Here is a 24695-nt window from a genome sequence, read left to right on the forward strand (position 1 = left end):
ATTATTCATTTTTTTTGTATAATATGTACTTTAAACTTTCAATTTTAACAAATTGTATCATAAATTTGAAAATCAATTGTAATTGAAGTTTAATGACTAATTATTATCAAATTGATAATTTAATATACGAATTTTCACATAACATGACTTGAAAAATAATAATTTTTATCTTTTATGTGAATTCGTGTTTTAAAAAGTCAAATTGATAATATTCATCAACTATTAGATCTTAGTTATAACAGATTTTAAAATTATGGAGTTTGTCAGAATCAAAAATTCATCATGCATTATGTAAGAATATTTTGGGCAACGGTGTAATTTACTGTAATATTGAATCTAACAAAGAAAAGAATAAAACATCGTTCCCTCTGCTACAACTGCAAGAAAACAAGTGTTCCAAAAAAAAAAAAAAAAAAAAAAAAAACCCAACACTGCACAGTGCTCTTTCAACTCCAGAAAAGAAAACAAAAAAGAAAGAAAAAAAATGCAGAGACTAGTCTCTCTCTCTCTCAAACTTACCTCCAATCTCACGAGAAAACTCTCCCACTCTACAACCACAACCACCTCTTCTCTCTTCCTTTCTCGTTTCCAAAAGCCTTTCGCTTCCCTCACAAAACCAGCCCAAACCCAAACCCAAACCCACTTCCTTGCTCATTCATGGCGGTCACACACCTCTCTCTCTGCCGAAATCCGTGGCTTTCTCGCCAACCCATTACTCGCCAAGCGCTCGTTCGACTGTTCTTCGAATACCCTTTTAAGAAAGAGTCTTGCGGATTTTAGAGTTGGTTTTCGAGGCGGTCAATTTCCCAACCCAAGTTTTCGCTCATTTCAGCAGCGTTCCGGGTGGTAACGTGTTTTGGTTTTTGTGGTAGTGGAGTCTGTTTGGTTCCCGAGAAATTGTCGGAAAATGGAAATAAAGTAGTAAACCTTAATGATTTTGGTTCTGAATTTATTTATTTTATTTTATATTATTTTTTATTTTTAAGTTTCTCTGGGATCAAACCCATATTAACATTATAATTCGGAAGAAATAGGTTTGAGATCTTCCTTGCAATTAGCAAATTTTGTTTTCATTTTCTCAGCTGAGCATGTTTTGTCAGAATGTGGGGCATTGATTTATTAGGGTTATATGGCTAAGAAAAATTGAATAGAGGAAAGTAAGAACAATGAGAAGATACTAATTTGAACTAAGTTTTATAGTTGTCAATAATCTCCAAATGCTTAAGCATGGCTGCAATGCCTTTAGAAAGAGGATATGAGCATATTTTAATTTTACTCAAGGTTCTGGATATTCTATGACAATGATCGTTATTAGGGTCGTGAATATTGTTGTAACTAAACTTTTGGGCATGTGCAGATTGTAGTTTCTTTGAATAATATCATTAGTTTACTCCCTGTGTTTATGACTGATTAGCTTGTTTTTGATCTATTATTTAGGGTTCGTTTGGTTGGAGGATTCAAACTATGTGATTCGAACCATTTTCGATTTACGTGTATTTTTTGTGAGAGAAAATACTGTAACGAACCACGAATCATGATTCGAATCAGGGAACGAATCCCTCTACCAAACGCCCCCTATATTTATTTATTTATTTCAAGATGGAAGAAAGCTTGAAATTCGCCTTAATTTGCTCTTGCAAGGTGTGAATTTTTGTTCCCCCACTATGGTGGAAATTGATTTTGTTGTCATGTTGTTATTAGATTGAGCACATTTATTTATTTAGTTATTCTTATTGTCTTCAAAACTTGAAACTTTTATCTTCACAATCGTTTACTAGATAAATTCTTATGTACTTATCAATTTTGATAGTTATTAGCTTGTAGTCTGTACACCTTAATATGTGAAAACTCATTATCTATCTACTCTTTGTAGGAGGTCATGGTTACGTGGGCTATCACCGCATGATGTGGTCATCAGCTTGATTGTTGCTAATGTCGCAATTTTCCTGTTATGGAGGCTTGCAGATCCCAGATTTATGTATAAGAATTTTACTGTGAGTTCTTAAATAGTCAAACTTATAATATATGGTTCGTATTGTACATTTTTAACTCTATGCTTTCCGTATTTTGTTGATGTTCTGTGAACAGATCTCAGTTGAAAACTTCAAAAGTGGACGTCTGCACACTTTGATAACTTCCGCATTCAGCCATATGGATATTGATCATATTCTTCATAACATGATTGGACTATATTTCTTCGGAGTGCATGTATGTTTATCTTCCTCCAAAACATATATTCAAATCTGATTTTTGTATTTTTCTTACTGCTGTTTCATCTTATATTGTCATCCAAAATTTTTTTATCTTATGTTAGGGAATTAATTTGTTCGTTCAGATAATTTGTAATGTTTAAAAGCATTAACAAGTATAGTTTTTCGTTGTGGATACTAGTCCCTGTTAGAAAATATCTTTAAATGTAAAACATATCTCAAAATTCAGGAAACATTCATGTTAAAATCACCAAGAATCAATAAATTAATATGCGGAAGTATACCTGAATCCATGACAATTAATTACTCTCTAGAGCAGTGCGGTTTGTCTTCCAGATCAACACGTTTTTCTAGAGAATCTTTTATGGGCCCGTTTAGTTTGCTGATTCGAGTTGAGATGTGATTTTTTTATGGGAGCTTTTTACTTTAGCAAAAACGTTAAATGTCTGTTTCTGAGAGCTTTTTACTGTAGCAAAACTCAAATTCTAAACTCGAATCAGTGAAATGAACGGGGCCTAACTCTCTCTCGCTCTCTCTGATGATGAGATGTCAGAAAAGAATAAAATGGTAATACGTGTGATCTGGAGACTATAACCATTATATATAGATAACTTTCTTGTATCTTTTGGTATTTTTATTTTAGCCAATCATAAAAATAGAAATTACTCTTAAGGCTTTACACATTAAAGGCACGCACCCTATTAGATACATTAACGCACACATTACCCAAACTTTAGTAGACTACTTTAAATGGGCTTAACCTTATATGACAGTCTACAACACATAATAATTCACATATGAGCCCAATGATGGATTAAGGATCCAATAATCTCCTACTTGGACTATATGTGTAACCTTATAATTAAACATTGCAAAAATAACTGTATGAGCTCAACTTTGCTGTCATTACCGAAATGTATCTATAACCAATCCGGTCCATCAACCATACTAACATAAGATCAAAGCGGCTTTCGTTACATCTGCCGTAACTCGACCTATCAATTGTCACGTATGCCGATACAACTGAATGACATGGATCATGATGTGGATGTGTAGCATGAAAATTTCATACAATGTGATCTTAATATGCATATTTCTAATTGGTCCAGCTTTAAACTTTAGTGAGATCAAACCATACCAAAATTAGAGTGTAAATAAACCAAAACTTTATTTATGCAGAAAATAATATCAAAATATCCATAAATTGAAATAAATTAAAATATGTTTATATCAGAAAAGCATCTAAAATTACAAACTCCCACTAAAACTGATTATCCTCAAATGACATGACACTCATACTAGAAGTGTGTTCATAAAACACTTTGGGTGGCAATCCCTTAGTAAGCGGATTCGCAACTATGGAGTTTGTACCGATGTGTTCTATAGACAACTGTCCACTCTGAATTCTTTATTTAACAACTAAGAACTTGATGTCTAGAGGCTTTGACTTCGTCGAGCTCCTGTTGTTATTGGAATACAAAACTGCCGACTTATTGTCACAAAATAACTTGAGTGGTCTTTTAATACCCTCCACTATGCGCAGCCTCGTGACAAAATTTCGCAGCCATATTCTGTGATTGGACGTCTCATAGTACGCTATGAATTATGCCACCATGGTAGAAGAGGCTATAAGAGACTGTTTAACACTCTTGTAGGAGACATCACCCACAGCTAGCAGGTAGATATAGCCCGACGTAGATTTCATACTGTAGAAAATCAAGCTAGACATTAGGATTCTTGTGATATCCCGGATATTAAGAGTATTCACAAATATTGTAATCCTAGTTTAAATTTCAGAGATAAGATCTATTAGTTCCTGCTTTTGTGGACTAGGGTTAGCTCCTCTTATGTGTATATATATACCCGTTAATCAATGAATAAGATTCAGAGGGTCACTTCCTAAATTTCCTCATGGTATCAGAGCCACTCTGAGCCCTAACTCTGCCGCCGTTCCCCTTCTGGTCACTAAGCAGTTCTCCGCTTGCTAGCCATCTCCAGCAGTCCTCCTCTCAAGTTTTTTTTCTCTCTCTCTCTTTCTTTCCCTTAATCCTCAATGGCGGAATCTGAACAAACCTCCACAACCAGTGGTACCTCATCCACTGCTCTTCCATCCCTGAATAATCCAGTCCCATCTGAAGGCAGTCTTATCCCTGTGACCGGTCATAAACTCACTGGTCATAATTACCTTCAATGGTCTCAGTCCGTCATGATGTTTATTTGTGGCCGAGGTCGTGATGACTACCTCACTGGAGCCGCTGCACAGCCAAAACCAGAGGATCCCCAATTCAGGGTGTGGAGAGCCGAGAACAACCTGGTGATGTCATGGCTGATCAATTCCATGACTACAGAAATTGGCGAGAATTTTCTCCTTTACTCCACTGCAAAGGAAATCTGGGATGCAGCCCATGACACTTTCTCCAGCAGTGAAAACACTGCTAAACTCTTCCATATTGAGAGTATTCTGCACGATCTCAGACAAGGCGAGTTCCCTGTTACTGCCTATTTCAAAAGTCTCACCCGTTATTGGCAACAACTAGATCTTTTTGAATCAATTGAGTGTAAGTGCCCTGATGACAGTGCTCGCTTCAGGAAAATTGTGGAAACCAAGCGTGTTTTTAAATTTCTTATGGGCCTCAATAAATCTCTCAATGACGTTCGTGGCCGGATCTTAGGTACCAAGCCTTTACCAAGTCTCCGAGAGGCTTTCTCTGAGGTCCGCAGAGAAGAATGCCGAAAAAGAGTGATGATGGGGCAACCAGGGGTGCCCGGGAATGTAGAGGGGTCAGCCTTAGTAACCCATAAGGACAGTTCCAAAGCCCAAGACTCTTCTACACATGATGTACGTGGACGTCCTCAGAATCGCAGTGATAACAGGCCACGCAAGGGAAGACCCTGGTGCGATCACTGTCGCAAACCAGGACATGTCAAAGAAACCTGTTGGAAGCTGCACGGAAAACCTGCAGATTGGAAGCCCAGCCACACATTCGGTGATCATGAGAGCCGTGGAAACGTTGCTTCTACTGAAGAATCCAAAAGTCCAAGTCAAGCTCCATTCACCAAGAATCAACTTGAGATGCTGCAGCACATGATTAGTCAGGCTCATCATTCTACCAACCCATCAGTGATTGGCACAGGGGGAGTCGCTCAGCGAGGTAATAACACTCTGGCCTTTCATGCCGCAAAGGCACCCCCAACCCACTGGATTGTAGATTCTGGCGCATCTGATCACATGGCAGGTGACAGGTCCCTGTTATCCGCCTACAGTCCATGTCCGACCACTCACACTGTTCGTATTGCAGATGGCTCATGCTCTACAGTTGCTGGAACTGGCACTGTCTAGCTTTCACAAAATCTGACCCTTCACTCAGTTTTTTTTTGTGCCTAATCTTGACTGCAATTTACTATCTATTAGCAGACTCAATAAAGACTTAAACTGTGAGACTAAGTTTTTTACTAAATCTTGTGTATTTCAGGACTTGGATTCGGGGAAGACGATTGGCAATGCTGAGCTTTGTGCATGCCTATATCTTCTCAAATTTGACAATCCACCAACAAACCCGAGATGTAATGCACTTAGTGCTAGTTCCCAAAGTCAACCCAGTAGCAGTCAAGAGTCAAGAGTCAATGAGTCATTCTAATAGATATAGTGTTATTATGTTGTGGCACTATTGCTTAGGTCATCCAAATTTTATGTATCTTGAACGTCTTTTTCCATCATTATTCAATAATAAAACTTCTAAATTTTTCCACTGTGATGTCTGCCAACTATCCAAACATACTCGAAGTACATATTCTCCGCGACCATACAAACCTTCTCATCCATTCTCCCTCATTCATGGGGATATCTGGGGGCCTTCAAAAATCCGAAATATCACAGGGGCTCGATGGTTCTTACTATTGGTTGATGATCATACACGACTAAGCTGGGTATTTCTCATGAAAGATAAATCCGAAACTAGCCAAATCTTCCAAAACTTTCATACCATGATCCAAAACCAATTCCATACGAATATTCAGGTTCTCAAAACTGACAATGCCCGAGATTTCTTTAACACTGTCCTTGACCCTTACTTGCAGTCTCATGGTATTGTCCATCAAAGTTCCTGCGTCGACACACCTCAACAAAGTGGAGTAGCCGAGCGTAAGAATCGCCACTTACTTGAGGTTGCTCGTTCCTTGTTATTCACTTCCAACGTTCCCAAAAGATTCTGGGGCGAAGCTGTTCTCACCGCAACTTATCTCATTAATAGAATGCCTTCCCGAATTTTACACTACAAAACACCAAACCAAACCCTCCTTAACGCATATCCTAATTCTCACCTCATTTCTCAAATTCCACTTAAGATTTTTGGTTGCACAGTGTTTGCTCACATCCACTCACAACATCGGGGAAAACTTGATGCAAGAGCTACAAAGTGTATCTTTCTGGGCTATTCACCCAACAAGAAAGGATACAAATGTTACTGCCCCAACACCAAAAAGTTCTTCCACTCCATGGATGTAACTTTCTTCGAAGACAAACCTTTCTACCCCAATTATGCAATTCAGGGGGAGAGCAATGTGCAAGAATCACAGAATTGGACCTCTATTATTGATACAATCTCCGATCCAACCAATGTCACCAATGTCACCACTGATACTCCCACTATTCTACCAACCCTGCCCTCAGCCGAGACACCTCCCACACTGGCAAACCCTCTACCAACCGAATCTCAACTTGTAAATCCTGAGTCAAACCTATTGAGTCCTACTCATCTCCCGAGTCACACTACAGTAAATAAAGAGATTATTGTCTACTCAAGAAGAAGGCGCCGACAAGAAGAGCTTGTACAAACTCAGCAAAACCAAGAGTCTAATCCGGCTCCAACTGTCCTTGAAAAACCGCAAGGTAAGGAAAAACTTACTCATGTTCCTCTGGCTGGAAAATTTACAGATCACGGCTCGGACCTAGATAGGCCAATTGCGGAAAGAAAAGGAGTCCGCTCATGCACTCAACATCCTCTTCACAACTACATGACATATTCCAACCTGTCCCCGGGTTATAGGGCAATTGTGTCATCTTTGGATCAAGTCCAGATTCCTAATTCCGTTCATGAAACCTTACAAGTGCCTGAATGGAAAGCAGCAGCCTTGGAAAAAATCCGAGCACTTGAGAAGAATGGAACCTGGATTCTCACCATGCTCCCACCGGGAAAACGCACTGTAGGATGCAAATGGCTCTTCTCGGTAAAACATAAGGCAGATGGAAGCGTGGAACGATTCCAGGCCCGCTTGGTAGCCAAAGGTTTTACACAGTCCTATGGAATCGATTACCAAGAGACATTTACACCAGTTGCTAAGCTAAACACTATCCGGGTCCTATTGTCCATAGTAGTGAACCGAGATTGGCCATTATTTCAACTCGATGTGAAGAACGCATTCCTGAATGGAGACCTTGTAGAGGAAGTATACATGGAGTTACCTCCGGGATTTGAGAACAACTCCACAAAGGATAAAGTATGCAAACTCCAGAAGTCACTGTATGGCCTCAAACAATCACCCCGAGCCTGGTTTGACAGATTTACAAGGGTTCTAAGACGAGATGGATACTCTCAATGCCAAGCGGATCACACTTTATTTGTGAAACACTCAGTAGATGAAAGACTCACAGTGCTCATTGTATATGTCGATGACATAGTGCTCACAGGAAACAATGGAGAAGAAATTAAACATCTCAAACTCTTGCTCTCTAAAGAGTTCGAAATTAAGGATCTCGGACATCTAAGGTTTTTTCTCGGGATGGAAGTGGCCAGATCAAGCAAAGGAATATCTGTCTCGCAGCGAAAGTATGTTCTAGACCTTCTAAAGGAAACAAGCATGATCGGGTGTAAACCAGTTGAAACACCTATGGACCCAAACACCAAGTTAGGAGCTCAAGCCGATGGAGTAGCAGTCGACAAAGGAAGATACCAGCGATTGGTGGGAAAACTAATCTACCTAGCTCATACCTGTCGTGACATAAGTTTTACAGTCAGTGTAGTCAGTCGATTCTTGAATAAACCCTCTGAGGTGCATATGGAGGCTGTGTACAGGATACTGAGATATCTCAAGAAGGATCCCGGAAAGGGATTAATGTTCAGGAAAACTTCCACTAGGACTCTTGAAGTCTACACAGATGCAGACTGGGCCGGATCCCCTATAGATCGAAGATCAACCTCAGGCTACTGTTCATATGTGTGGGGAAATCTAGTAACATGGCGTAGCAAGAAGCAGGCAGTAGTTGCACGCAGCAGCGCCGAAGCTGAGTTTTGAGCCTTAGCCATTTGGCTAAAGCGACTACTGGAAGAACTTAGAGTAAGGATAGATGGACCTATAGAAATGCTATGTGACAATCAATCAGCTATAGCCATCGCAAAGAACCCGGTGCACCACGACAGAACGAAACACGTTGAGATAGACAGGCACTTCATCAGTGAGAAGATTGAAAGCAGAATGATCTCCTTAAGACATGTTCCTTCACAGCACCAGGTAGCAGACATTTTTACTAAAGCTCTTCATTCTCCTAACTTTCACGAGTTGAGTTCTAAGCTAGGCATGGCAAGTATATACCATCCAGCTTGAGGGGGAGTGTAGAAAATCAAGCTAGACGTTAGGATTCTTGTGATATCCCGGATATTAAGAGTATTCACAAATATTGTAATACTAGTTTAAATTTCAGAGATAAGATCTATTAGTTCCTGATTTTGTGGACTAGGGTTAGCTCCTCTTATGTGTATATATATACCCGTTAATCAATGAATAAGATTCAGAGGATCACTTCCTAAATTTCCTCACATACTATCTTGATATCCAACAAAATCGGAGTCAGTATACCCAATGATCTCAATCGGAGTCTTTTGTTCTCTGTAAGTACCGCAAGGCCCGTTTGGCTGCTTTCCAATGGTCTACTCCTGGATTGCTTAAATATCTGCCCAACATCCTAACAATGTACGCATTATCCTGACGCGTACAAACCTGAGCATACATCATACTTCATACTACTGACGCATAAGGAATCTTCTGCATTTCCTTTTCCTCAAAATCATTCTTAGGACACTGATTGAGACTAAACTTGTCTCCCTTTGACATAGGAGTATCACCTGGTTTGCAATCTTACATGCATATATCTTGAGAACTTGTTCGATATAACTCTTTTGTGATAATCCAAGAATATCCTGAGAGCGATCCTAGTGTATCTTTATGCCTAATACAAAAAAGGTGTCACTAAGATCTTTCATCTCAAAATTCTTAGCTAGAAATCTTTTGATTTTGTGCAATAAGCCTATATCGTTGTTGGCAAGCAAAATGTTATCGACATATAAAATCAAAAAAATATACTTGCTCCCACAGAACATAATCAATCATCGACCAAATTTGTCTCAAAACCGAACGAGATGATCACTTGATGAAACTTAAAATACCATTGTCGAGACGCTTATTTGAGCCCATAGATGGATTTCTTAAGTTTGCAAACCATATTCTTTGGGCCTCCTGACACAGTTTTCTAGTTGCATCATATAGATTGTCTCATCAATGTTATCATTGACAAACGATGTCTTTACATCCATCTGATGTAACTCAAGATCAAAATGCGCCACCAATACCATTATAGTCGTGAAAGAGTCTTTCGAAGAAACCGGAGAGAGTCTCTTTATAGTCGATGCTTTCTTTGTATAAAGCCCTTGGCGACAAGACGAGCCTTGTATCTTTCCACATTACCTTTTGAATCCCTCTTGGTCTTAAATATCCATTTGCAACCAATAGGTTTCACACTTTCTAGAAATGGGACAAGATCCCACACGTCATTGTCCTTTATGGACTTAATCTCCTCAGTTATGGCATCAATTCACTTTTGAGAGTCTTTCCATGGCTTGACGGAAGTTGATCGGATCATCTTCCATCACTCTAATGCCAATCTCATGTTCTTGGAGAAATACAATGTAGTCATCTGGCACTGCACTTATCCTTTCTCTAGTGGATCTCCTTAAGGGCATAGGTTTTTGAGATAATAGAGTTTGTTCTTTTGGAATAATTTCTTGAATTGGAGTGTTAGACATCTGGTCTAGAAAGTCTACGTTAGAAGGGCCAAGAGTGGTAAAGGGATGGGCCCAGGCCCAAATGAGATGGTTCAGGGTGGGCCAGGCCCAGTGGAGATGGATCAGCCCAGGGGTGGGGACGTAGCCAGTTAGGAGGCCGTTACGGGGAGGCGTGCGAATTGGTTAGAGGATGAGTGTTTTAAGGGGAGCATCGAGGAGGGTGAGGACATGAAGAATTTGGTGCTGGATTGATACTGGGAGGTTGTGGGATTCCTCGAAAATCCCTCTCTATCTTACTTCTTTCATGCAATTCCTTTTCGTAATTCTTCCTATAATTTCTTCCATTTCTGAAGTTCAAGAGCTACGATTGAAGCTCCTTGTTGCTGGAGAAATAGTTTGAATTCAATAAAAAGGACTTCTAGCCAATTCTCGTCTACTAATTGCTAGCTAACCGTAACAGTAGAGGCTAGGATCCTAACATGGAGGTTCTCCGACATTGTTTTGATCTATTGTGTCTTGAACAAAGTCAGGAATGGAATCCTGATCAATGCCAATAACACTTGTGGGAATATCTACATATTACTCTTCAAAGACAAAGTCTCTAAATGTATCTCCCCCTGCAAACTTGGCATTCTCAAAGAACCGGACATTTCTCGACTCGAAAATCGACTGTGTCGTGGGATCAGAAAACTTGTACCCCTTGGATCTTTCAGAGTATCCAATAAAATAGCAACTTACAGTTCTTATGTCCAGTTTTTAGGCCTATATGGCCTAACTCAGCTGGTCATCGCCAAATATGCAAGTGTTTTAAACTAGGCTTCTTGCCCGTCCAAAGTTAATAAGGGATTTTGACAGTCGTTTTAGTTAGAACCCTGTTAAGAATATCTACTGTAGTCTTAAGCGCTTCTCCCCAGAATGATTTTGGTAAGGTAGAATGACAAATCATACTCCTCACCATGTCTTTAAGCATTCTATTTCGTCTTTTAGCAACACCATTCATAGTGGGCGAACCCGGCATAGTGTACTATGGGACAATACCGCATTCCTTTAGGAACTTAGTGAATGGTCCTGGACGTTGTTCACCTGAACCGTCACATCTACCATAATACTCACCACCACAGTTAAATCTGACGGTTTTAATCATTTTGCTAAGTTGGTTCTCAACTTCAGCCTTATAATTTTTTAACACATCTAGCGATTGTGACTTTTCATGAATGAGATATATATATATATAGCCATATTTGAAATAATCTCAAGATATATATAAACATACCAATATTCAAATTTACATTGCACCAAAATTGACTAAAAAAATAAATACTTTGACTTGGTCAGGGCTGGACCTGCTCTAGTCAACCCAAACCCGGATCCTAAACCAGCCCGCCTACTCGTTTCTGCCTCTCTGTTTTTTTTTACATATGGCTACGGGCTGTCTTCATTCACGGGCCCAATTGGGCCCGTGTAATTCCAAAAGGCCTGAGGGCCTTAGAGAATTTTTTTTTGTTATGCTGCGGGCCGAAGCCCGCAGCGTCTTTCCTTAGATACGGGCCCAATTGGGCTTATGCTGTGTTGCTAGCAGCTTTGGGCCGAAGTCCAGAGTCTGCTGCCCTAAGGGTCGCAACATGTTGCGACCCTTCCATCATGGCAGCTACCATGGCCGCCTGTTGTACGGCCGCGGCTCTACTTTGCTGGGGCGGCTTGAGGCCGTGCTGGTTTTCCTGTGCGCCGGCAGCGGCGGAAGCAGCTGCCAGTCACAGTTCTTTAAAATTTTTTTTTTCTCTCTTATGCCGCCGCGGCTGTCCTTGTCGGTGTGGTCGTGACTGTGCCAGCAACAGAAAATTGCCGCCGGTCAATAACATCCCCTTTTTCATATATATTTTTTTAAACCGAAAATTATTAAATAAAATATGAATACATCCATAAAAAATTCATCCAAAATTTGTTCTCAATGATTCAACATGAATAGACTCTGATACCACTTGTTAGAAAATATCCTTAGATGTAAAACATATCTCAAAATTTAGGAAACATTCATGTTAAGGCCTCGTTTATTTCACCGATTCGAGTTTTCAGTTTTAGGTTTGTACAGTAAAAAACTCTCAGAAAATGTCACATCTAACTTTTTCTGCTACAGTGAAAAGCTTTCAGAAAATGTCACATCTTAACTCGAATTGAAAACTCGAATCTGTGAAGTGAACGAGGCCTAAATCACCAAGAATCAACAGATTAATATGCGGAAGCGTACCTGAATCCATGACAATCAATTACTCTCTAGAGTTATGCGGTTTATCTTCCAGATCAACATGTTCTCCTAGAGAATCCTTTAACTCTCTCTTGCTCTCTCTGATGATGGGATGTCAAAAAAGAGTAGAATAGTAATACGTGTGATCTGAGGACCATAACCACTATATATAGATAACTTTTCTGTTATCTTTTGATATTTCTATTTTAGCCCATCATAAAAATAGAATTACCCTTATGTCTCTACACATTAAAGGCTCACACTCTATTGGATACATTAAAGCCTAAATTACCCAAATCTTAGTAAACCACTTTAAATAGGCATAACCTTATATGACAGTTTACAACACATAATTATTCACATATAAGCCAATGTTGGATTAACAGTCCCATCATATAGGAGGCATACAAGTGCAATCATACAGAGCTATGCACAAAATCTGTTTTGATTGGCTTTGAACTTTCTAGGGGTATGACTTTTGAGTAAAAACAATCTGTCGTAGTTGTTAATTCAACTCGTGGACATAAATCTAGGCCCTGTTGTTTTGTTTAGCATTTGCGTAATTGATCTGCCCCCTCGCAAGACCTTCTTAGAAGATTTAGTATTCTCCGTTAAATAGATATGTATGGCCTTATTTTATCAATTTTGTGATGTCTCCTTAGAGAATATGTTGCTAAAATGATCAACAATTGACTCACTGAGGCGAAAGTATATGTTGGGAACACGTAAAAGAGCTTTCTTTTTTACATTTGTTGATAAATAGAACCTTGAGGACTGGACAATTAATACGGTCCGAGGCTTAATACTTTCTTGCCCACATTTCTTTGGCTTGGAAACAGTAATATCCTGTTCAATTCAAATTCCATAATTTTAAAGCCTAATTATATAATATTTGGCCTAGTTTATAATTATGTCATTTTTTTTTTGTACATTTCTCATCATTTTCTTTTCTTGGCACACTGGACAGCTTGGTCAAGTTTTTGGGCCTGAGTTCTTACTTAAGTTGTATCTAGCTGGTGGCATAGCTGGTTCTGTTTTTTACTTGGCGCATTCTGCCTTTTTGGCCTCATCATCAAAGGTATTGTTAGTCTGTTACACTTAGAAAACTTTTACACAAAATGGTAAAATGATGTTGGACTACAGTTTTTATGGATGCAGTTTGTTTGCTTTAGTTGGTATATATGGCAAGCCCTAAACAAGTTTCAAAACTTAAAAGTTTTAGCTCCTCCTAACTTTTTGCTATTCACAGGGCCAATTCTGGAAGGACCCTTTAAGAACGCCATCATTGGTATGTGTCAGAAAGTAGAAGATTTTATTTCCTAGTAGAGAATAAAATTGTAATTAGTTTACTTTCCTGTTTCTGAATAAAAGAACCGAATCTCTTGAATTGGGGTAAGGTTCCTAGGAGATAGGGGAATTTTCGGATTCCATTTGATTAGTTTCCGGATTGAGATTGTTTCTGTTTTTTTGCTAGCTGTCTTTGTGAGCTGTCAAGGGTACAATGTATCCTATAATTAGTTTGTACTCTACCGTGTATGAAATAAGAGGAATTAGTAATTTTTTCCCTCAAAACCTACATGGTTTCAGAGCTTAGGATTCTGATCTAAAGGAAAAATGGCAAAGACAGCCATGACCGGTGTAAACAGAGCCCAAACCTCATATGAGGTTACCTCTGAAAACAGTCCATACATCCCTCTCTATAGTGGTGTTGATCATATAACAACCGGTTCCTCCTTATAAATCTTTGTTCAAAGTTGAACGGGAAAAACTACCTTGAGTGGTCATAGTCTGTCAAACTTGCGCTCGATGGCAGAGGAAAACTGGGATATATTACTGGAGAAGAGAAGCAGCCCGGAGAAAAGGATTCAAGCTTTAGAAAATGGAGGTCAGAGAATTCTTTGGTGATAGCATGGCTTTTCAATTCCATGGAGGCAGCAATCGCACTGCCAACACCAGAATCCGTAAGGAGACCATGAGGTCACGGTATTAATAAAAGTCTTGATGAGGTAAGGGGAAGGATTCTTGGCCGAAAACCCCTGCCTTCTATTCGTAAGGTTTTCTCAGAAGTGCGATAAGAAGAAAACATGAGAATTATGCTGAACAGTGCAGCACCAACACCAGAATCCGAGGGCTCTGCACTAGTCTCACGTCATCCAGGAGGATCCGACATGGAAGGAGAAAGGAAAAAACGACCATGGTGTGATCATTGTAGAAAACCATGGCACACAGAGGAGACATGTTGGAAGATTCATGGGAAACTAGCGCATTTGAAGAAAAAACAAGATGGCAATGGCAGGGCTTTCCAAACCGCTACTGAAGACTCTCAAGAGCAATCAGTCAACTCGGAGGTGTCTCCTTCACAAAGGAACAGTTAGAGCATCTCTATAAACTCTTTAAATCTCCACAATTTTCTGTCACTCCTTCATGTTCCCTTGCAACCCAAGGTAATTCTTCTTGTGTCATAGCCTTTTCTAGTGTTGGACCTGTGTCTTCTAGCCCTTGGATTATGGATTCGGGAGCAACCGATCACATGACAAATTGCTCACATCTTTTCTCATCTTATAGTATGTGCAGGAAACAGGAAAATTAAAATTGTTGATGGATCTTTTTCGGCAATAGCCGGAATTGGTTTAATCAAAGTCTCTTCCTTCTTAATTCTTAATAATGTGCTTCATGTTCCAAAATTGTCATGTAATCTTATCCATTAGTAAGATAACCCAAGATCTTAATTGCAAGCTAATTTTTATTCAACTCATTATGAGTTTCAGGAACTGGCCTTGGGGAGGATGATTGGCAGTGCTAGGAAAAATGGAGGACTCTATTTCTTTAAAGATGGAACAGTTCCAAGTAAATTAGTCCGCAGTTCATGTTTTGAATCTGTCTCTTTCTAGTAATCATGAAATTATGTTGTGGCACTATAGACTTGGTCATCCAAGTTTCCATTATTTAAAACATTTGTTTCCATCTTTGTTTCTTAATAATAATCCATCTTCATTTCAGTGTGAAATTTGTATTTTTGTCAAACAACACTGATCTTCTTATTCCCCTTTACTATACAAATCCACTAAACCTTTTACATTAATCCACAGTGATGTTTGGGGTCCCTCAAGAACCCCAACACTTTTTGAAAAAAAATGGTTTGTCACATTTATGGATGATCACACTAGAGTAAGTTGGGTTTATTTGTTAAAAGAAAAATCAAAAGTTGAAGGAGTTTTCAAAGAATTTTACACCATGGTACAAAGTCAATTTCATGAGAAAATTCAAGTTTTTCGAAGTAATAATGGAAAGGAGTTCTTTAATAATGCTTTGGGGATATGAAATTCTCACGGCAACTTACCTTATTAATCGAATGCCCTCAAAACCACAAAACTTTCAAACTCCTTTGCAAGTTTTTTCAAAAAATTTTCCACTCTCTAGGATCTTATCTGAATTACCAATTAAACTCTTTGGTTGTACTGTCTTTGTTCACAATCATGATCAAAACCGTGGTAAATTAGATCCTAGGGCCAGAAAATGTGTTTTTGTAGGATATGCACCAAATCAAAAGGGCTATAAATGCTATGATCCTGTTTTGAAAAAGATGTTTGTATCTATGGATGTATCCTTTTTATAACAAAACCTTCTTTTGAGTCTCCTCTTCAGGTGGAGAAAAAGAGTGAAGATTCGACTTGGGATAAGAATTTAGTGATTGAAGATTTTTTCCAGATCAAACACAATTCAAATGCAGAATCTGGTTCTAAGCAATCAGTTTTAACTCCAATAAACTCAGATTTGACTCAAATTGAAAAAGTCCAAATTGAAAATTCTTCAATTGAAAAGACAAATGTAATAAATAATGAGGAATCCTCAAGACCAAGTCTTGTCTCAACAGAGAATAATGATTCTATTGAAGGAGATGCAAATAAGAAAAAATTTGGACTGGTTTACTCTAGGAAGAACCTGACTTTCTTCTGAAGTTTCCCAGCAAGGCCAAGAGTCCAACCCACGGTAGGACGAAAACTCTCCAGGTGTTTCTCCTCCCTCGTGTTCTATTCTTGAAGAAATCTCTCTCAATGACCGAAACATTCCAATTGCTCTCCGAAAAGGTGTTAGATCATGTACAAATCATCCCATGTCAAAATTTGTATATGTTTTTGTTAGGAGTATAGCCAACAAAAACACATTTTTTAGCTCGAGGGTCAAGTTTAGATCGAAATTGACCTGGTATGTGAACAAAAATAGTGCAGCCAAAGACCTTTAAAGGTAAATCATGGTATATTCATGTTTGAGAGAATTTTTTTTTAAAAGACCCAAGAGGTGTCATGTACTTTAAGACACGAGTTGGCATCATGTTAATCAAATAGCATGCAGTTAAAACAACATCACCCCAAAAATACTTTGGAACATTCATAAAAAACATTATGGCACATGCCCCTTCAAGTAAATGTTTGTTTTTACGCTCAGTAATGCCATTTTGTTGGGGGTATCATGACATGTAGATTGATGTGGATACCTTTTTCTTTCAAAAAATTTCTCAAGATCTCGTTGAAATGCTCTGCCCCATTATCAGAATGAAGAATACATATTTTTGTTTGAAATTGATTTTCAATCATGGTGTAAAAATCTTTAAATAATTTCTCAACTTCAGATTTTTCACTCATCAAATAGACCCAGCACAAACTAGTGTGATCATCAATATATGTCACAAACCACCTTATTCCAATACTAGTAGTAACCCGTGATGGGCCCTGAACATCACTGTGTATTAAATAAAATGGTTTGGTGGCAAAATAGGGTTTTGATAAATATGTGGCATGATGGCTCTTTGATGAATAACAGCTTTCACAATGAAAAGATGAACAATCAATATTTTTTTAAAAAAGCAGGAAATAAATGTTTTAAGATAAGAAAAACTAGGATGTCATAATCTTCGATGCTAATGGCATTATTTGTTCACGAACAGATTCAAAAAAGGTGACACGACAATTAGCATCTCTAGATAATTTACTCACAGACAAAAGAATGCGAGTAAGTTTTGGGACATGAAGGATAGATTTAAGAATAATATTCTCAGAGATTTTTATGAGTCCTTTCCCTGCAATAGGTGAGAAACTACCATCGGCAATTCAGATTTTTCACTACCAGAGCAAGGAGAATTGGAACTAAAGAGATTAAAGAAACTTGCCATGTGATCAGCAGCTCCCAAATCTATGATCGAAGAGCAGAATTTGAACATGATGAGGCATAGGATTAATACCTTCCAAAGAAACACTAGGAATACCCAGTGAGGAATTGGTTCGTAATAGTTTTAGAAAGTGATCCGTCTACCCTTTGCTAAAAGGCCCTGATTTTTCTTCATTGGCTGATGGAGTCACATGAGAAGTTCTCTCTCCTGGTTTGCTACTTTTCTAGTTTGCAGGCTTGCAATGAATTTTCCAGCAAGTTTCTCGAGTATGGCGAGGTCGCTTACAGTAATCACACGATACCCAAGGCTTCTCATTTGTCCTTCGTTGATAGCTGCTGGCCTTGTTGGCAGTTGCATCTGCAGCATTCAAAGCGGAGTTCTCAACAGGCTCATCAGTAGTCTTTTTTCCTAGCATAACAAATCTGCGGCTCTCTTCTCTCTGCACTTCAGAAAATACGTCACTGATAGAGGGAATAGGCGGTTTGCTAATGATTTTGCCCTGTACTTCGTCGAACTCAACATTGAGTCCAGCAAGAAACTTGTAATTACGATTGTTCTCCACCATCTTCTTGTAGTGATTACAATCTTCTGAAGATTTCCATTCAGTCATTGAACAGATCCCGGTCTTGCCATAGCCTCTTTAGAGAATTAAAGTACTTGACGACAGAGTTTTTTCCTTGTCGCATCTCTCCAAGTTTCAGTGTTAACTCAAAAATTTGAGACTGATTTCCCATATTAGAGTACATGTGGTTAATATTGTCCCATAATTCTTTGGCCGTGGGATAGCACATATAATTCGAGCTAATGTCTTTATCTATAGAATTAACGAGCCACGTCATGACCATGGAGTTTTCAGCATCCCAAGTAGCATAAGTTGAATCCTCTTTTGCTGGCGCCTTCTTGTCTCCGGTCTCCATTTAGGCGAAAGGTAGTCATCTGGACTGAGTGTGAAGCGGAGTGGGTTGATTGCGTCTCTAGTGTGTTTGAAGGATTAACAGGGTCAGTTGAGATGCAGATGAAATTTCTGACATGGCTGAGAAAGATTGAAGCAAAGAAAAAAGAGAGTTCTAGGGTTTAAAAAAGAACAGAGACCTAATTTGGCTTTGATACCATATAAGCAAAGACGAATCTTTGAAATAATTGTTTCCTTCTTATAGGAAAGGCTAATGCACAAAGTTAGGAATGAATAACTACTATCCAGCTAATTTCCCTTATTTACAGAGTTGACTAAATCATGAACACAGAATATACATTACAGCTATCAAATCCGTATGATTATGGTCAAATCACAACCGGATCTTCAATTTCTCAACATATGATTTAGCTATATACTAACACGCAATGGTTGAAAAGGTAAATAGGGGCCAAAAGTAAAATAATGAGATAAGCCCAAAGAATAGATCCAACACACAGTAAATGAAATACCTAGCCAAACATACTTATATGCCGTATGTAATGTGAAAGAAAGACTTACTACACGAGGCAAGGATCAGCGCAGCAAAGAGGCAAACTGTTTGGACTGGTGAGAGCTTTGGACAAGGAAAAGGCAATGCATCGTGGAGCTTTGGGCAGCTGGTGGCAGTGTTTCCGGTAGAGTTTTCAACTGTTGAATTCAAGGGTTAGGAAGGTTACAATCTTCTGAGCACTGTGATCGGGGGTGTCTTCAGTGGGTGACGGATGGTGGTGTTGGTGGCGCATGAGGCTGGTTTTGAACCTTGGAAGTGTTGAAAGAAAGAAGGAAAAAAAATGATGTTTTGACTGCTGTTGGGTTTGTTTTGGACCGGGAGAGCTTTTGTAAACAAGGTAGGTCAGAGGAATGGAAGGTTCTTTGATACGAAAAAATATGTAGAACTAGAGAGGGAAGATGAGAAAAGAGAGGAAAAAGAAGGGAAAAGAGGAGATAGGCAGAAATTAGAGAGATTGAGAAAGATGAGAAAACAAAGAGTTGAGAGAGAAGTAGAATACTGTAATTCTTATTCATTCAAGTATGAATTGTAGAGTAACAAAGCAGCCAATTTATAGGCTGGTTACATGCTATAATAGGAAAGTAAATATTGTAGATTAAATACATAAAATCATATCAGAAATAAAATCATCAATCATCAATTCCCCAATCAATCATATTAAATTCCCTAATCAGCCCCAATCAGTATCTTCAATCAAGCCTTATTTGTTTCTATATCTTTTTCTAAAATGTGTCTGCATCTTTGATGTGTATCTTTGATGTGTGTGCTGCATCATAAATATACCCAATTATGTTATGAAAGATGATGAAAGTTAAGATACAGTGCGTTTTATGTGTGAGTAATGTTGTGACTCAGAAATGAATAGTAATGTTGTGGACGTGGGCTTAAGTTAATATTGATACATTCCAGGTTGCGGACTTAAAGAAATGAAAAGTAATATTGATATATTTTTTTGCTTTGCTTCTGACTTAAAGTTAATTTGGGAAAAAGTCTAGTTTTGGGCCTTAATACTAAGGTGGAGGATGTGGTAAGTTTGGCGGCAATTGGAGGTTGTTCAGTGGTGGAGTGGCCGATTAAACATCTCGGCTTACCATTAGGTGGGAATCCAATCAGATCGTCTTTTTGGGTGCCGGTAATTTCGAAGGTGAATAAAAAGGCTTAATGGATGGAAGAGAGCGTTTTTATTACATGGAGGGAGATTGCCGTTAATTAGATCGGTATTGTCATTACCGATATTTTCTATTGATCTTTAAAATCCCTGAAGGAGTTACAGTGAAGATTGAAAAATTGATGAGGGATTTCTTTTTTTCTCTCTTTTTTTTTTTTTTTTTTTGGGAAGGGGGGGGGGTTGGGGGGTTGGGAAGAAACAAGTTAGATCATTGGGAGGTTGGGAAGAAACAAGTTAGATCATCTTGTGGCATGGGCTAAAATTTGTAAACCTAAGGAGAAAGGTGGTTTGGAGATTGGTAATTTGGTCTTCCGCATCAAAGCTCTTTTGTCAAAAGGGCTTTGGAGATTCCCAAGGGAAGGAAATTTGTTATGGTGCAGAGTGGTTTGAGGCAAATATGGGTTGAGTTTTGGAGAATGGGAATCATGAATTGTGATAGAGTAACTTTTACAAGTCCTTGGAAAGCTATTCAGGGTTTTGGAAAGATTTGTGGTTGAGTGAGGAGTCATTCTCTAACCGATTTCCTTGTCTGTATAGGAATTCGTCCCTTCATAATTCGGCTATCTTCTTCATTTTACAATCTGAGAGAGGGGAGTAATGTGTCCTGGAACTTTCATTTTAGGAGGGAGCCTAGTGAGAGAGAAATAGAAGAGACCATGGAGCTATTGGGATGATTGGAGGGTGTAAGATTGAGTGAGGTGATATGTGGGTGTGGAACCTGGAGGGGTTGGGATTGTTTTCTTGTAAATCTTTCTTTAAATTTCTTATTGATGATCAATCATTTCCTTCCTTTGGCCTTTATCCTTTTATTTGGAGTGACTCAGTTCCTGCTGGTGTCATGTAAACTTAACACTCACGATATGTTGCAAAGGAGAAAGCCGTATCTTTATCCATCTCCTAGCTCGTGTGTTTTTTGCAGAAATGCTAATGAGACGATGGTTCACCTTTTCCTTCACTGTCCGTTTTCAATTAGTATCTGGCATCGTGTACTGGGAGAATTTGGAATTGTTTGGGGAGTCCCTGAAAGAATCACAGAGCTTTTTGGCTGCGACTTTCTATTTGGAACTAAGGATATTAAGAGAGTGTGCAATATTGTTGCCCTTACTGGAACATTGGCTTTGTGGCTAGAAAGAAACAATCGAATCTTTTGAGGACGTTCGAGGCCAAAGTTTGGGATAGAATCAATTATTGGGTTCGCATTGTTGTTGTCTCAATCGAAGAATTTTAGTGGGTTCTCATTTTCAGATTTGATTAGAGGCTGGGACATTATTTTACGTTGAGATGGGGTTTTGTTTGAATTTATAGGCTCTGGGTTTGTTCTTTGTTCTCTGTTTTGGTTCTCTCTCTTCTATTTGTTGGTGGACGTCTTGTCCCCTACGTTGTATTTTTTTCATTATTTTTAAATTTCAATAAAATTCTTGTTTCTTATTAAAAAAAAAATGTTGTGGAAATGGACTGATAGACTACATTCAAGTTGGACTCGAGTTGAAAAACTTGAATCTTAGTTTGATTATTGTCCTGTCGCCGTTTGATTTTAGGGGGCTAGTGGGGCTGTCAACGCTATCATTTTGCTCGACATATTCCTCTTTCCAAAGTCCACCTTGTATTTGAACTTTTTCATACCAATTCCTGCTATTTTATTGGTAAGTTTCCTTCGATATTTTTTTTTGTGGTCACCAACAATCAGGCAGATCCTTATGGAGTTGTTCTGGTTTGTTCACCATTTCAGGGGATCTATCTAATTGGCAAAGACGTCTTGGGGATGATAGAGGTATTATTCTCTCCTTTCTTTCACTGCTTGTTTTTGGACCCGTTTGACATTGCTTTTATAAGCGAACTTTTGCTTTCCCGAGACCAAATGTAGCGTTTAGAGGTATTAGGAAGAAATACTGAAAGAGCTTTTAGCTGCTAGAAGATCTTCCCAGAGAAGCTGGATCCCCACTCGGATCGAATTGTTGGCAACGATTATGTTTATTGGCCTGCCTGACCTTGTTCATTCATTATTTTTTATCTTCATTTTTCTGTACAAATTTTGTAAAATAAGAGAATTGTATTCCAACTAACAACTCTTATTATTATTGCAGGGAGACACTCCAGGATCTGCTCATCTTGGTGGTGGTGTAGTGGCGGCTGTAGCTTGGGCGCGGCTTCGGAGGGGAAGATTCTGAATAAGAATTGCTTTTGAGATACGGGATTCCACCCTTTTTTTGGGCGTTGCTTAGATCAAAAGGCGAAATTCAAGTGTTATTAACTGTTTTAGTTAGTTCTTCTAACAGGTTTTTCTTTTGGATTAAATCCAAAATCTACACTAGCAAATGCTGCATAGCTTCATTTTCCAATGCCCTTTGTCAAGTAAAATGCTAAAGACATTTGAGTAACAAACAAGAACAATAGCTATAAATGACTTCTTTCTTCTTTTTCTTTTTCCTTTCCTTAAGGGGGGAGTCTCGTATGTGGTAATCGGTAGGAATCACATTACTGGAAAAGTGAGAGGATAATATGATTTTCAGAAATTATATATTCTTTAGTTTGGTTACATACAGTAATCTTCTTTTTAGATTTACAGGAAATATTATTTTACTGTATTTGGTTGTACATGGTAACGGAATGTATTTTTTCTTATAAAATTCATGATTTTGAGTATTGTTAGATCAATTAATCCTATTATATTGGGTATTTATCATATTAACATTTTTTTTTTCAAATATCATAACAAAATATTCTTTAAACGAAACAAAAATTGGAAATAAACATAAAATAAGAAGAAAAATGAAAATTCTCTTCCCCCACGCTCAGACTCTCTCTCCCTCTGCTCTTGAATCGCTATCCTCTCCATCGCACTCTCGCACCACCTAGCGGTTAAACTTGACGAATTAATTCTTTTTCTCTTCACATCAACATAATGGGTTTGACAATTCAATCATCAAAAAAGGGTTCGGCAATGGGCATTTCAGCATCCCTTTCCTTTTTTCTAGACACAGAGACAACGGATTTAAGCAAATCGCCAGAACCCTCTATCGAGATGGGTGGTTTCGCAAGGTGATGGACGGTGCTAGTGTTGGAAATGTGGAGCCAAATCAACAAGTGAATAAAAGAGGAAAAAAAAAAAAAAAACGGGGGAAAGAGCGCTGCAGCGCTAGTAAATGAGCGCCTAGGGGCTGGGGCTGATTAGCAGCGATTTTTGACAGAAAGTATAGGCTGCAGCGCTATGACATGCTCAGGCGCTTCAGAAAAACTCCTTTGGCTGCCGCAGCGTCAAGGAATTTAAGGGCTCGTTCAGTTCGCTAATTCAAATTTTTAATTTGAGTTGAGATGTGAAGTTGTGTGAGAGCCTTTTACTGTAGCAAAAAAATTAGATGTGACTGTTTCTGAGAGCTTTTTACTGTAGCAAAACTCGAATCAGTGAAATGAACGGGGCCTAAATTCAAACTTAATTTTAAACCATAGAGTTACAAAAATACTATAAAATAATAAATTAGATGTTGATTTCGGATAAAAAACTAACGGAGGGGGCTTTTTGTTAAGATTTGAAAAACGAATGTTATGTGTCAAAAATTAGAGGCAAAGTATTATAAATGATATAGTTTAGGAGGAGTTTTTGTAATATTGTTGTGTGGACCCATTGATGGTTGATACATATGTTGTTGAATCAATTCTAATATGACTTAGTATGTCAAAGTTTAACAAAGCTGAAATTTGAAGAAGACAAAAACAACAAGTCGTTTTTGAGCTCAACAACAGCGCTTATTAGAGGAGATGTTTTGAAGCTGACGTGGACTAGAACAGCACAAGTGGGAGTATATGATTGGACCGACTTACGTGGTCTCTAGATAAAAGAAACATAATTCTGTTTCATTGTAATATTCTTTTTAGCTTCTATTTTTTTCTTCTTTGAAAAGAATTCTAGAGAGAAAGAGAGAGAGAGAGAGACGGTATAGAGTGAGAAGGGTGAGAGAAAAGGTGAATTTTCTTGGGTATTTTCTTGCTCAGTTTCTCGGGAAAGTGTTAGGCTGTTAGTTGATTGAAGTTTGTAACTCTCTTGTAAACAACTTTGTTCAGATAGTGCATATCGAATTTCCTCTGGGGAGTTCGCGGAGATGTAGGTGTGATTTCACCGAACTCCGAAATCAAATTGTTGTGTTCTTGCAGTTTTCTTTTCTGTTTTGATTCGGAAAGATCAAAGTCGGTGTTGGTTTAATTTCCAACAGTGGTATCAGAGCACTTGGTTAGGAAAGGGGATCGATCTCAGTCAAGAATCTAGGGCAAGAAACACTAGAGATTGAAGGAGTTCAAGATTCCGTTGAAGGTTCCCTAGATTTGGGGGATTTTGAAGATATACCGCTGAATACGGAGTCTTTTGGAGGTTTTACATCTTCGGATCTAAGTCA

General features: G+C 38.5%; 1 protein-coding gene across 4 annotated transcripts; it reads left to right on the top strand.

The window, feature by feature from the left end:
* Window positions 1-414: 414 nt before the first annotated feature.
* Window positions 415-22727, top strand: LOC21402016 (RHOMBOID-like protein 12, mitochondrial). 4 transcript variants are annotated; one of them, XM_024171509.1, is made up of 8 exons: window positions 415-846; window positions 1874-1994; window positions 2089-2208; window positions 13474-13584; window positions 13756-13794; window positions 21846-21950; window positions 22037-22078; window positions 22392-22727. In XM_024171509.1, exons 1-8 carry the CDS (start codon window positions 485-487, stop codon window positions 22473-22475), a joined length of 984 nt encoding a protein of 327 aa, XP_024027277.1. In that variant the 5' UTR covers window positions 415-484; the 3' UTR covers window positions 22476-22727. The 4 variants fall into 4 exon arrangements, with proteins under 4 accessions (XP_024027277.1, XP_024027279.1, XP_024027278.1 ...); XM_024171511.1 differs by lacking the exon at window positions 21846-21950; XM_024171510.1 differs by lacking the exon at window positions 13756-13794.
* Window positions 22728-24695: the final 1968 nt, after the last annotated feature.

This window comes from Morus notabilis, unplaced genomic scaffold, assembly GCF_000414095.1.
Source record: "Morus notabilis unplaced genomic scaffold, ASM41409v2 Scaffold302, whole genome shotgun sequence".
Classification (NCBI taxonomy): Eukaryota; Viridiplantae; Streptophyta; class Magnoliopsida; order Rosales; family Moraceae; genus Morus; species Morus notabilis.